At 42.8% G+C, this 15,370-nt stretch overlaps 1 protein-coding gene across 2 annotated transcripts in view; it reads right to left on the bottom strand.

Annotated features, from left to right (window-relative positions):
- Positions 1-15,370, bottom strand: part of STX5 (syntaxin 5) — a 699,464-nt gene that overhangs the window by 425,665 nt on the left and 258,429 nt on the right. For both annotated transcript variants that reach the window (XM_044075745.1, XM_044075746.1), the window contains exon 6: positions 11,517-11,633. In XM_044075745.1, coding sequence (XP_043931680.1) covers positions 11,517-11,633 — 117 coding nt within the window. The remainder of the gene's footprint in view (positions 1-11,516; positions 11,634-15,370) is intronic.

Genomic DNA, 15,370 nt, shown 5'->3' with positions numbered 1-15,370 from the left:
CCAGTTGACCCTCTATCCTGTGACAATTAGAAAGGAGTAAGAAGCAGATACATTCAGAGTTTTTCTGGGGGTTAAGCTCTGAGGATCTACCCAAAAACCTGCACTTTCTCTTTATGTTCCTGCTATAATTTCCTTTTCTGTGCGATCTTTCTACCTTTTAGATGTTTGCCTTTTCCCAGTCTCCTTTACCAGAGAATTTTGTATTTTTTTTTTTAATTTCTATTAAATTTCGAAATGCAAAGGGATCAAAGAATTCAAAAGACTGGAGGATAAAGCAAAACCTTTGAAAGCATTTTAAAATAAGAGTCCAAAGAGCAATTCCTTACCTAATGAGGCATTAAGGAGTCAAGCCTTCATATAATTTGGCAAGTACTGGATCCTCAGTCAAGAATGCCATATTACAACTGACCCTGCAGCAGCAGCAGTAGCCATCCTTGATTCTGCATCTACTACATCACATCAATATTTTATGGCTGGTTTCCCCCCAGCATTTGAGTTTAGTCAGGTATATTGTGGCCTTCAGGTGCTCATCTTGTATTCCCCTACAATGGCGATCCCCAACCACCGGGCTGCAGACCAGTACCTGACCATGGATCATTTGGTACCAGGCCACACAGAAAGAATAAAAAAAAACTTTTTATTGAAGTGAAACTTTAGGCATGAAGTGAAATGAAAAGGTGAATGTGTGTATGTATGTGTACAAGTGCGTTTATGTTTCTGTCTGTGTGAGCGAATGCGTGCATGAAAGCAGAATGTGTGTGTAAGCAGAAGAGACTGTCTATGTATGAGAAACAGTAAACAGCAAGATTGAAAGAGCCATTATTTTACACTTGCTAAGCAGCAATGTTGCTGTTTAGTGTAAAATAAAAACAAATGAAACTGAAAAAAGTGTGTGTATGCTTCTGTCTGCATGTGAGAGTGAATGCGTGCATGAAAACAGAACTGACTGTGTGCGCGCGCATGCGTGTGTGCATGAGAGAGAGAGAGAGAGAGAGAGAAAAAAAGAGCAAGGGCGATCCCTGGCGGCAGCAGAATAAGATACAGAGCTGCCACCTCTTCCCCTTACAGAAGACTTCTTGGGTGTTCTTGGATATTTTACCAAAGGTGCTTCTTTGAAACCAGATGTCAAACATTTATAACCAAAGGGATGAACCAGTGTTCACTGTGCAGAGAAACACTGCAGACAGGAATATGAAGAACTGCACTGATCAATTATTTTATATATACAGAGATATATATATATATATATATATATATATATATATATATATATATATATATATATATATATATATCCGACACTATATTCAAGTCTGAACAGTTGAAAAGTCCTTAAAAACTTTTAGTGTGAGAGGTGGAGTGGCAGCCATTTGAGTAGCCAGTCTTGGGAAGACATGACGTCATGCAGCACAGTCTTACTAGAAAATAAATTTGGGGCCAGTGGTTCGGCTTCTGCTGAAACTTGTGTGTGATATTAAGAGATGTGCGTGTGTACCTCTCAACCATACATCTCAACCGCTATCACAATAAATCTGGACAGAGCCACAAATAGGGGCAGATTTTACATATTGCTCTTATGAACTCAAGTTGCTAGAATATGGTTTCCATTAGCATATACTTTGAGGATATGAAATCTGAAACTCCCGATAAATTAAGATCACAAGTCAACTCTTGCTAAAATGAGTAAAACAAATATCACGGTAATCCAGGAGTAACTGCCATTAACGTCATTTGCTCAACAGGTGTGAGATAAGCGCTTTCGTTTTTCACAGAAAACTTCATCAGATAAAACCATTAAAAACAGGAAGACTTTATTTATAACATATTTGTGGTTTTACCAGTTTACAGTATATACTTATTTGCATTCGTTAAAATGAGTAAAACGAACAAAGGCCTCTGGAGAGCTTCTTTGGAAAAGTGGAAAGACCCAATGATTACACAGCAGAAGACTCTCAAGACTGCCAACAAAAAAGCTGCATTTAAAAGAAAATACCAAGGCAGAGTACCTACAGATTGCCACAAAAGCACTGAAAACCAAGCTTACATTTCCAAAATCCTACCTCTGTGAAGCAGGGTTTTCTGCAGTGACAGCAACCAAAATGAAATTACAGAGTAGGCTGGACATAAGGAACATAACTTCGAGTCTCATTGTTCCCCATCACCCCTAAATGGGACCGTCTTGTTGCAGGGAAACAAGCTCAGGGCTCCCTTTGATTCTGCATTAAATGAGATACAATTGTTATGCACTTTATCATGCTTTATTATGAGTGTGCGATGGCCGGTCTGTGGAAAATAAATGGTCTTACACGAATCCAGACCATGGTGCAAAAAAGGTTGGAGACTGCTGCCCTACAACTACCACGCAGTTGCCAGATGATGTTCACCTGAATTTTCATAATATGAATCTCATCATTCAGGGCCTCAAGGTCTTTTTTTTTTCTTTTTGTCGCACACTGTGTCCACTACCTGCCCAACATCAGACCATTTGCACCCTATCACTGAATCAAGAGTTTAACCAGTAGGGACCAGCATTGAGGCAATAACTGAGGTGGTCTTTATTTTTTTTTTGTAACCTTTCATCCCTGAGAGCATGCTCAACTATGCAGTGAAAAAGGGAGTGCAATTTGTCGTCTGTGGCAAACATTCCTTAACTTCTGCAAGGGAGGTTACCAGCATGCAGTCTTGTCCACCAAGCAAGTATGAGAGACTTTTTTTTTCCCCAGTCTCCAATGCAGAAATCATGCCTCAATGTGTTCCCCTGAATGCACGCAACCCTCCCTTCCCTTTGCCCCAACAGAGGAGAGAGGATCAAACCATTTTATTCATCTTCTTCCTTCTCTGACGATTTTAATACTGGGGATGCTGACAAGATCCCATTCTCCTAGGTTGTAATAAAGGCTTTCATCCTTCTGCACATTGGAGCCAAGCCCTTGAAAGCCAGGTTTGCAAAGGTATAACACCCTTCTTCCTACAGTAGTGTAGCAATCAGCTTTCCCCATCAATAAGAACAGAACAGTATTCTGCCTTGTAGTTGGTCTGCTTCCTTTGGTGGTTAACAGGAACAAACTGTCTGGATCTGCACTAAGTTTCTCATACAAAATCTTGTGAGGATCCTGAAACCTATAGTGTATATCAAGGTCACTTTGGAGTTGTGGCAAGGGAATCCATCACAAACTATGATATTTGGAAAAAAACAAGAGGATTTTGTGGACTGATGGAATAGTCAGCAGTTTGGGGATCTCAGACTCTGAAGGTCACAGTTTCTCTGCTGGGGTAAGAGGCCTCCTGATACTGATATGTGAAGTGCCCTCTTAGCTGAGGGTCTTCCAGTGACTTTCTTTTAATGTGGATTCAAAAGGTCAATGCATTTTCATTGTGTAATAAACAATACGGCAAGGAAAGCTGTGAACCTGCAGTCCAGTTCCTCCTCTTCATCAGAAGCACTGAAGTCCAAGTTTGTCACTGGGGAAACTTCTCTTTCCTTTAGTAGAAGGAAAGTACAGTTTTGTACCTACCATAAATGTAGATGTCCGATAGGTATGCATCTGCAGTCATAACATATGGGTTGTCCTGCCTCAGGCAGCCCTTCGGTCGGCCGGATTCCAAAGTCTGGGTCTGGCCTCGGCTGATGTCGCACATTCCCTGACGCCAGAGCGTCTGGGGTATAAAGGCATCAGCCGACGCCATCTTCCTCAGTTTTTCTTGCCCCAGATGCCAGGTGCCCTCTATGAAGGCTTAATTTGGATAAAATGCCAAAAAATTCCAAACATAATGCAAAAATATATACATATAGATATATCTATATACAAACAAATACACCATAACAGATTCCCCCAACTAGCTAATGAAGGGGTAAGCACCCTAGGAATACCACAGAGGGGAAGGAGGGCGGGTAAACCTGACTGCAGATGCATACCTATCGGACATCTACATTTATGGTAGGTACAAAACTGTACTATGTCCTTCAAGGATGCATCTGCAGTCATAACATATGGGTAGAATACCATAGCCAATCTGGAGGAGGAGGTACTAAGAAAATGATGGTGTAGTTAAGAGACCCTGCAGGACTGCTGTAGCAAAGCCTGCTCTGGATCTGGAGTCTAAGGGTAAATTGTAATGCTTGGCAAAAGTATGCACGGAGCTCCATGTAGCAGCTTCTAAAATGTCCTTGGTAGCCACCCCTCTTAGGAAGGCTGTAGTGGTGGCTGTGGCTCTCGTGGAATGAGGCCTAATATTCACAGGAACAGTCTTTCCATGAAAGGAGTAGCAAAAGCTAATGCAGTTTCCTATCCATTTTGAGATTGCCTGTTTGGAAATTGCTTTTCCTTGTGCCCCAGCAGCATAAGCTACAAACAGTTGGTCAGTCTTTCTGTAACTTTTGGTTCTGTCCAAATAGTAGCATATTGTCTGTGGATATCCAGAGTGTGTAGAAGTTTCTCTCCTTTATTTTGTGGATTTGGGAAGAATGTAGGCAAATGAATTGCTTGGTTCAAGGATACTCTAGATACCACCTTTGGCATAAAAGTTGGGTTGGTTCTTAATGAAACTCTGTCCTGATGAAAAATAAGAAATGGCTGCACTGCCATTAAAGCTTGTAACTCAGATACTCTTCTTGCTGAAGTTATGGCCAGAAGGGATGCAGTTTTCCAGGATAGAAACTGTGGATCTGCCGATGCTGCTGGTTCAAATGGAGGAAGTGTTAGTTTTTCCAGCACAAAGTTGAGGTCCCAAGTAGGTAAGGGTGGTCTCCTTGGAGGATTGATGTTTTTGATTCCTCTGAGAAATTGTCTTAAGAGAGGACGCGAGGAGACAGGAAGATTTACATTGTATTCTGCTGAAATTGCTGAGGCATGTATTTTAATGGAAGAATAAGACAGGCCATTGTGGAACAATTCTGCTAAGTATTCCAGTATATGTGACATGTTTATCACTGTCACATCAAGGCCTTTTGTTGAGTTCCAAATGAGAAATCTTTTCCATTTTGCTGAGTATGCCTTCCTTGTGGAAGGGCGGCGAGCTTCCATAATAATGTCCTTTACCCTCTGGGATAAGCTGTCCTGGGAAGGAGTCATGGTATTCTCCAGGCAGTTAGCTGCAAGGTCTTTAGGTTGGGATGCAGGATCTTGTAATTGTTCTGCGTCAGAAGAAGAGGCCATAATGGGAGAGGCCACGGTTTCGTCTGTGACAAGCTCTTCAACAGTGGGTACCAATGCTGCCTTGGCCAGTCTGGAGCTATCAGGATCACTTTTGGCTGTTCTGCTCTGATCTTCAGTAAAACCTTGGACATTAATGGGATTGGTGGGAAAGCATAGACTTTTCGGGCTTTCCAGCTGAAAGAGAGAGAATCCACCTTCCATGCTTGTGGATGGTATGTCCTTGTGCAAAAAATTTTCAGTTGATGATTGTGGGGTGAGGCGAACAGATCTATCTCGGGCCTTCCCCATGTCTGTGTTATGAGTAAGAAGATGTCTGGGTGCAGCATCCATTCGTGTGCATCCATGGTAGTTCTGCTTAAGCTGTCCGCCAGAGTATGGTCTATCCCTGGCACGAACTGGGCCTGTAGTTGTATATTGTGTTTCAAACAAAGATCCCATAGATTCATGGCCAGTCTGCATAGAGGGTAGGAGTGCGTGCCTCCTTGCTTGTTTATGTACCACATAACTGTGGTGTTGTCTGTCCTTATTAGCAGGTGGCCTTGTTGAAGGAAAGGTTTGAAAGCCTCGATTGCATGCATCACTGCCAGCATTTCCTTTTGGTTTATGTGCATTTGCAGCTGCCCTTGAGACCATAGCCCTTGGATACATTTGTCCTCCATGTGTGCTCCCCAACCTCGGTCTGAAGCGTCCATGGTGATGGTTTGGTTTGCTTTTGGTTTGAAAAAAGGCAACCCTCTGTTGGTCTGGCAGGCTTGAGCCCACCACAGGAATTCCTTTTGAAGGCAAGGTATAATTGGAATCAGAGTTTCTAAGCTGTGACTGTGCTGAGTCCATACACTCCTTAGGTACCATTGCAATCTTCTCATATGTAGCCTGGCTTGTGGAATTAGTATTATGCAGGATGCCATGAAACCCAGGGCCTGCAGGATTTTCCTTGCAGTTAGCCGAGTTTGTCATGTCAGATTCTTGAAGTAATCTGGAAATTGTTTCTGTTTTTCTTCTGTGAGAAAGGCCATTTGGGTGGTTGTATCTAGATCTGCACCCAAAAAGGTTATCCTTTGGGATGGTACAAGTCTTGATTTTTGGATGTTGACTGTGTATCCCAAGGCCTGTAATAGCTGGATGGCATAGTCCAAGTCCTTTAACAAATTTGTCTTGCTGTCCGCTTGTATCAGGCAGTCGTCCAGATATGGGTAGATTTGAATCCCCTGAAGTCTGCAATGTGCAATTGCTGATGCCAGGCATTTCGTGAATACTCTGGGCGCAGTAGATAAGCCAAAGAGCAATGCTGAGAATTGATCATGCTCTGATCCTGCAAGAAATCTGAGGTGTCTTCTGCAACTTTGTCGAATGGGGACATGCAGGTATGCCTCCTTGAGATCTAGAGTCACCAGCCAAGACTCCTTGCCCAGCATGGGAAGAAGCTGCTGTAGGGTCAGCATCTTGAATTTCGGCACAATGAGGTAAGTGTTCAGTGTGGACAGATCGAGAATAGGCCTCCATTGATTTTCTTTCCTTGGAACAAGGAATAACCTTGAATAAAAACATTGGCCCTGTTCTGAGAGAGGAACCTTCTCTATGGCTTTAATTTGTAGTAATTTGGTGATTTGCTTCAAAGCCTCCGCCCTCTGATTTGGTGGCAGGTCTGGCATTCCTTTTCTTTTTGGCAATGTGTGGAAATGGAACCTGTAGCCTTTGTCTATTATTTGCAGTGTCCATGAGTCCCTTGTAATGTAATGCCAATTTTCTGAAAATAAAGAAAGCTTTCCGCCCAATGGAGCTTCTAATTGAGCCCTTGTTGGTGGAGTCAAAAGGAAGTCATTGCGTTTGTCCTGGTGTAGCAGTTGTTGCTGCTGTTCCTGCACTACCTCTCTGGTTTGGTGGCTGTCACTGACTGCCTCTGTAGTGGCCTCTAGCTTGCCCTCTACCTCTGGTACGCCTGTTCCTGCCTCTCTGTGATCTTTCTGAGTCCGGAAAGGACTAATTCTTAGTAGGCCAATTTCTGCTGAATCTCTGTGGTTGTACCTGCAGAAAGTCCTTGACTGTTTGGACAGATTTTGCCTTTTCTTCAAACTTCTTTAAGACCTCCTGGGCCGTGGAACCAAATAATTTTTGTTTTTCCATTGGAGCATCCAGGAGCTTAGCTTTAACATGGTCCGGTAGAGATTGTTCCTTCAACCAAGCATGCCTTCGTATAACTGCCCCTGTCATTGCTGACCTACATGAAGCTTCCAGTGCATCATAACCACATTGCAAAAAATGGTTACTAACCTGCTGTAAGTTATGTACCAGATCCTGAAGTGATTTACGGTCAAGGGGCTCAGAGGAGGAAAGTTTCTTATACAATTCATCTAACAAATACTCTTGGTACTGAATCATATGGAATTGACAATTTAATGCCCTCATAGAAAGAGTTGCAGAAGTATAAACTTTCTTTCCCCATCGCTCTAGAGCTCTAGATTCCCTTTCAGAAGGTAAAGGATTTTTAGCAGTGGCAGCAGAAACCCCTTTTGGGCCCTGTGAAATGGTTTCTGGGTCTGCAGTGTGGGCCTTGTACAGGTGAAAATGAGAATCCGGGACCCTGTAGTACCTATCAGGTTTGACAGGAGCCAGAGGGAGAGAATCAGGGGCTGTACTAGCATCAGAGTACACATCAATAACATTCAAAACAGGAGGTATAGCCAAAGGCCTATGCTGAGGTAAATGTAAAAAGATCCTTAATCTTTTTCTGGAATCAGAAAATTCCTGGCCCTGCCATTGGAAATGTTCTCTCATAGAATGCAGTGTCTCACCAAAGGAAAACTCTTCAGGAGGGGAGGCCGAAGGGATAGATTCTTCAGCATCAGAATCCTCGTAGGCTGAATAAGCCTCCTGCTGGTGCTCTGACAACACAGATTCATCCGTAGACTCATCTGAAGAGTAGGGGTCAGAGGGCTCAACCCTGGGCCTTTTGTCTGGAGGTGGAAGAGAGCCCCTGTCCGGCTGAGGTTGAGAACCTCTAATTAAGGAGATAAGATCCTCTGCTAGGCTGAGAATTTGAGTGCTGGTAGAAGGCCTCTGAGAGGTAGACTTGGGAGGCAATGCTTTGGCAAGTTTGGCAGCTTTAGCCCTAGAGAAGGCCTTAATGGGCATGGATGCAGGGGGTCTGGCTGCACCACGTGCAGGGGTGGCCTTGTCTAAAGGAATGGTGTCGGACATGTCCTGGACACCGGTTTCCGTAGGTAGTTCAATAACCGACTCGGCCGGAGCCACCGAGGCAGAGGTAGTCGGTTGTAAGGTTTCGGCAACAGGAAGCACAGAGGACTCTGTTTCAGCCGAAACCGAGACACTCGCGGTAGGCCTGACCGAGGTTTCAGCCGAAACCGCGGGCCGCGAGGGTCGGTCCTTGTCCTTCCGTTTTTTAACTACATGTGAAGTCGGAGTCTCCGACGGCATTATATATGCAAAACTAGCCCCAAAATATTCCTCTGCAAACTCCGACCGACGCCTAAGCGTTCGTCGGTTGAAGGAAGCACAGGCAGAGCATGCCGAGACGTCGTGGTCCGGGCCTAAGCAAGGGAGGCAGTAAGAGTGGAAATCCTTATGAGGTATTTGTTTCCCACAAGTTAAACAATTATTTACTTTATCTGACATCGGCTGAGGCAAGAAAGAGTCCCCAATGGGGTACTTAGCTTTTTCGAAGTCTTCGGTAGCTGAATCAAAGGAGCTGGCCGACCGGCACTTGCGAACTGCTTCTGCTTCGGGCACCGCGCGGCAAGAAGGACTGAGGAAGATGGCGTCGGCTGATGCCTTTATACCCCAGACGCTCTGACGTCGGGGAATGTGCGACATCAGCCGAGGCCAGACCCAAACTTTGGAATCCGGCCGACCGAAGGGCTGCCTGAGGCAGGACAGCCCATATGTTATGACTGCAGATGCATCCTTGAAGGACATCCAAAACAGAGGGCTGCTCAGAATCTGACATTAAGGTACAGAGAAACTGAAAGAAGATCTCAGCCAATTTAACTCAATCTTTAGGGGGAAGTTTGGCTGAAGCTCTGTGGGACAGTCTCAGCCAGAGACAACTTTCTGCATAAAAGGGGCACCTTGGGAACAGATGCCAGGATCTTATTAGACTTGGTGGCTGCAAGAAATTCTGGAACCCTACACAGAACATCCCTGGATTCCAACTGTAAGGCAGGATGTCTTACTTTGCAATAAGTGTGAGGATACTATCTTTCTCTCGTTTGATAATTATGAGCCATTCAAATGCATAAGAGGAACTGGCATCCAATAAACAGCACAAACAGTCTTTAGTCCTGTGAGACATGTTCGGGACCACAGGCTTAATAAGCTTCTGAGGTGTAATGCAAGAGAACTCAGCAGTAGCCCGCAGTAGGGCTGGATACTAAGTATCTCTACAGAACTGGCACTCCTGCACCTGAAGGTAATCACTAGATTTGAAATTTTCATGGTACCCCTTTCCCTATTCTGGCAGGCATGCATCTTTTTGGTTTGGACTTTTGTGCTGCTCTATTACTGCAAATATGCAGTCATGGCAGAAGACTTCAGCAATGCCATGAGTTTACTTGACCATGTACACAGGAAAGGTTTTCTGCCTTTTCTCAAGTCTTTAAGAGAACCCCCATGAAAATAGTACAGCAAACCACATAATTTTCTAGGCCAAGGCAAAGGATGTACTGGACCTGGAAATTCTTGTGGGAAGTTTGACACAAACACAACAGTTAAGTTACCAACAAAAAATACAACTCATATATGCAAGCAAAAAAAAAAAAACTGGGTCCCCAGTGGAGTACTTACCCTTCAGTGCTGTTATGGTGCAGGCTTTGCTTGACGACAAACTTGACACACCAAGTGAACATGTGTGACAAGAACAAACTAAAGATCTTCCAGGTGAATGTCACTTACATACCAGGCAAGACATCAGCCTGGCTGAGGTGAAAAGGCTCTCAGTTCTGAAAAGTGGTTGAGATCAGTGATCAATAAAAGTTGCGACTGCAACAATGATCAGTGAACACCTTAAGGTGTTAATCAAGCACTAACACTTTTCAAACAGGTTACTATAAATATGCACACACTGCTGCATGCTGTTTCACAATAATTACTTCTTTGGAGTGGGTAGTCACTATGCTTACTCAAAATAACAGGCAAAGATAGAATACAAAAAATGTCAGAGATGATTTTTAATAATAATCAGGCGGACTCTTACCTCTTCTGACATCGTCCACAGATGGCAAAGTAAAAGGATAGTGGGGTAAACAATGGCATTAAAAGTGTCGGCAGTGGCAGTAGGTGGAGAAACTGATGCTGTTTTAACACAGGTTTTTATAAACATGCGATGATAGCACATCTCCCTTTTACAGACAAGCAAAACAGACAGGCACATGAAGTGGTTGTACAAAATGTTTGAGCTTCAAAGTACTGAAATGCATCAAAAAGTTTCAAACCAGGCAAAGTCATGAGGAAGGTAAACCATTAATGTTGTCTATAAAGCACGTATACTCCTAAAACTATACTAAGAATAGCTCTTCAGTGACAGTGAAAGCAATGCTCACTAAATGAACGAGTGTATCGGTTTTCAGATGGACATAACTACCGTAGCTGCACAATGCCAAGAGAAAGAAAATGGCATAAAATGTCAGAAGGGGCCTCAAAGAAAGTACAAAGCTGGACAGCGAGATTCAAACAATGTTGTACAGTGAAAGAAAACCATTCCTTGCCCAGAAAAAAAATGTCACAGAAAAGTAGCTGCCAAGGCAAAAATTGCCACCTTACTCCAACATGCTGTTAAAAAAATATTTTACAACAGGTCTCTGAACTACATGAAAAGCAAAAATTTTGTACGAAGCCTTCTGCGCCCAACAACTGACAATTTTTTGCACAACTTGCAAAAGGTACAAATTAAATGTTCAAGCTAAAAAAAAAAAAGACGCCCCATCTCTGTTACAGAAGACCGTCAGGAGGAAGAGTGGAGACAGGAAGACTACACAACCAAAGGTGCTACAGTCTTTTATGCCATAAAGCATTTCATAACGGGTCACTATACTTAAATGGACAGCTACTGAAAATCAAACAATGCTGTTCCTACACACAGATACCGGTTGTTTTGCTGTCAAATATGCATGAGATGACATGGAAGCTGGTTTGAGACAATACTAAACATTTCATCTTGCTCACGTACTACTACAGAAAATGCAAAAATACAAAGTGCTACAAACCTCTTAAAATTATTAAAAAAAAACTCAACTATAAACAAATGCTAGAGTTTCTGTAACAGCAAGGATGCACTACAATGAAGTCTAGTTCCAAAAGTAAAACTACCCAAATATTTTGGATACTAAATGAATTGGGAAAACTCACCTGTAGGGATACAACAACAGTGTTGGAATGTGTCTGGACATGTCTTCCATTCTGGCTCCCTTTGGCTCTGACAAACTCTTGCAGCTGAGCAATCTGTTTATTCAAACTGTTTATGTCCTGCAAAGGGAGCACAGACAGTTAGTGTTGAAATAAAAAAAGACTCAACTTCGCTGAAATACATAATGCCTATCACTGTTTATGCAATATCCCGACTCCATGTGCAAAAATGGGAAAAGGGTTGTGGGTGGATGGAGGCTGGACTAACAATGAGGAACACATCCTTTAACAGCACAAGAGTCAAATTAAATGTATTTTCTGCAAGCTGCCATTAAACACTATGCAGAATTTATATGACAAGCTGATAGTGAACTTCTGCGGAGTCTGCTTAAAAACATGCATGGCTACAGCCCGGGATGGAATTTTACTACACTGAAGTATCTATGAATAAAATTAGCATTCATATACCAAACAAAGAACATTCTCATGCCACAGTTTTGGTGGACAGAAGACAAAAGTGAAACAATGTACACAAATATTAAGTAATGAGTTGAATTGATGCAGTCAATCACTTTCTCAAAAAAAAAATATTTTCCCCTGCATCTTTTTTACTGCCCACAGATAGCCCAACAATCCCTTCCCAGTCCTCAATGTACCCACTTTACTCCCCTATTCTGCCTTAAAGGGGGCAGAGGAGAACCAGGGTCAAGGGCTATTGTCCTCAGCTATATGTGGTATTTTAATTCCTCACCCAAACTATAAAAGCAAGGTTTACAAGGCAAGGGGACATCTTAACACACATACACATTTCAATTAAATTGAAAAATTGCTTTATAGGCCAGTGAGCGATCCTCTTCTCTCTCAAATGGTGGAGCCAGGACCGAAACATTGCACTCTCATCTCTATCTGGCCAGCTCCACCAACATTTGTGTTCACAGTCTCAAACCAAGTCATCTGGATCACAGACAGGACATTACATATCTGAACATAAAGCTGTCTCTTTCTGATTTTACAGCTTTATACTACAGTGAATAACATACTGTACCCTGAAAGCATGTTCCATGACAACTGAGAACTGGACTGTCCTATCCTTAATGAGCTCATTGTCAAAGAAAGCACACGCCAACATACCACCTTTTTATGTAGTGTCCAAATTCATACGAATATAACATGAAGGGCCTAGGCATATACCAGTGCCCAAAATCTATAACTTAATCCATTTTGTTTTTCTAGTGGCTTTGATCAATTACCTTGCAATAAAACTTGGGCATGAAACTGCATTGACAACAGCTGTTCCCTACATTTGAAATTTTTATAGTATGCAGACATACAGCTCATCTTAGCATATTTCACAATGCACTTAACAAAACAAATTGAGTTTTGTTTAATATTTACTTGCTTAAAAGAAAAAAAAAAAACTAAAATTTCACTGATAACCCATTTAATTCAACTTGGGGTTAAGGAGGAACTAAGAATCTGGCCTGGCAATCAACGTGCACAAAGCAGGGAAACTAAAGGCTAGAAATGAGGTCTCGAGGTCTTCTGGAAAGGTGTCATAATGAACACTACACCCTCCTCCAAAGTGAGTCCAGTGAACTAAAAGCAAATATATCTCCACAGGTTTTCAATGTTAAGATGATGAATACGTCCAGTGCAACTATTAATGTGTAACACATGCCCTCATTAAGAAATCTGCCAAAAAGAAGCAATCTTTGCAGCTATGCAGGCACCTGCTATGGCTCATGGCAGACTTGTGTAGCAGGATGAGATGGGGGCATGCTTGAAGATGAGCAGGTTGTAATAAAAGAGGTCCTGGGAGAAATGAGGAAAATTAACTCCACCCTTGAAAGACTTATAGCAGAAACCAAAGAATGAACCAGGGAGAGTGAATAGCCATGCTAATACTACACAGGACTTGTCATGAAACAGAACTTAGGCTTCATGAAGAAGCAGCAGGGCACGACTGGATACAATACAGGAGATGCTAATGAACCAGCAAGACAAAGCTAGACGTAAAAAACCTAAGACTGTGTGAAATACCACAGACTAAGGAGGGGAAAAAAAGTACAGTTTTGTACCTACCATAAATGTAGATGTCCGAACTGGATAGCATCTGCAGTCATAACAACTGGGTTGTCCTGTCGTCAGGCAGCCCTTCAGTCGGCCGGATTCCAAAGTCCGGGTCCGGCTTCGGCTGATGTCGCACTTCACCCGACGTCATCTCTGTTGGTCTTCGGGTATAAAAGCATCAGCCGACGCCATTTTCCTCAGTCTTTCTTGCCCCAGATGCCAGTAGCCCTCTTGAAGGCTAAAATTTGGATAGATGCCAATGTTTCCAAAAGATAGAGGTAAACACAAAATAAGCATGTATGTACATATATACAAACAAATACACCATAAAGACTCCCCACCAGCTAGCTATTAGGAAGGTAAACACCCTAGGAGTACCACAGAGGGGAAGGAGGGAGGTAATCCTGACTGCAGATGCTATCCAGTTCGGACATCTACATTTATGGTAGGTACAAAACTGTACTATGTCCTTCATGGATGCATCTGCAGTCATAACAACTGGGTAGAATACCATAGCCAACTAGGCGAGGAGGATAAAAGTAGATTATGGTGTGTTTAGGATCCCTTGCAGTACAGCAGTGGCAAACCCTGCTCGGGATCTGGAATATAGAGGCAAATTATAATGCTTGGCAAATGTATGCACGGAGGTCCAAGTAGCCGCCTCAATAATGTCTTTGGTTGCCACTCCTCGTAAGAAGGCTGTGGTAGTGGCTGTTGCCCTTGTAGAATGAGGTCTTATGTTCTGTGGAATTGGTTTTCCATGGAAGGAGTAACAGAATCGTATGCAATTTCCTATCCATTTGGAGATTGTCTGTTTGGAAATAGCTTTTCCTTCCCTTCCTGTTGCATAGGCTACAAGTTGGTCAGTCTTTCTGCTATTTTTTGTTCTGTCCAAGTAGTAGCGTAGCTGTCTATGTACATCCAAGGTATGCAGTACTCTTTCCCTCTGTTTTGTGGGTTGGGAAAGAAGGTAGGTAGGTGGATTGCCTGGTTTAAAGACACTCTGGATACCACCTTAGGCATAAATGTAGGATTAGTCCTCATGGACACTCTATCTTGGTGGAAGATTAGGAAGGGTTGCACTGCCATTAAGGCCTGTAGTTCTGAAACCCTCCTTGCTGAAGTAATTGCCAGTAGGAAAGCAGTTTTCCATGACAGGTGTTGTAGGTCTGCTGTTGCTGCTGGTTCAAAGGGTGATAGTGTCAACTTTTCTAGCACAAAGTTTAAGTCCCAAGCTGGTAATGGTGGTTTCCTTGGAGGTTTTACATTCTTGATTCCTCTGAGGAACTGCCTGAGCAAAGGGTGTGAAAAACAGGTGGATCATAGCTGTATTCTGCTGAAATAGCTGATGCATGTATCTTGATGGAGGAGTAGGACAGGCCTGAATGAAGAAGTTCGCCAGATACTCCAGAATGTTAGGCATATCTATGTTTGACACATCTTTTCCTCTTTCCGTACTCCAAATGACAAACCTTTTCCATTTTCCAGCATAGTTCCTTCTTGTTGAAGGTCTGCGTGCTTCAAGAATAATGTCTTTAACTCTTTGGGAAAGTTCTGGATTAGCTGCTGCTATGTGATGTTCCATGCAGTCAGTTGCAACGTTTTTAGGTTTGGATGTATGATGCTTTAGTTGTTCTGAGTTAACATCAAAGGCATCAGGGGTATTGGCCACATATTGTTCCGAGACATGCTCCTCAGCAGTGGGTACCAGTGTTGTCTTGGCCAGTTTGGAGCTATCAGGATTATCCTTGGATGTTCTTCCTTGATTTTTAGTAGTACTTTGTGTA

The sequence above is a fragment of the Protopterus annectens genome, chromosome 6.part1, assembly GCF_019279795.1.
Source record: "Protopterus annectens isolate FY-2018-M chromosome 6.part1, PAN1.0, whole genome shotgun sequence".
Classification (NCBI taxonomy): Eukaryota; Metazoa; Chordata; order Ceratodontiformes; family Protopteridae; genus Protopterus; species Protopterus annectens.
The sequence above is the reverse complement of the archived record's forward strand: the minus strand, read 5'-3'. Positions and strand labels throughout refer to the sequence as shown.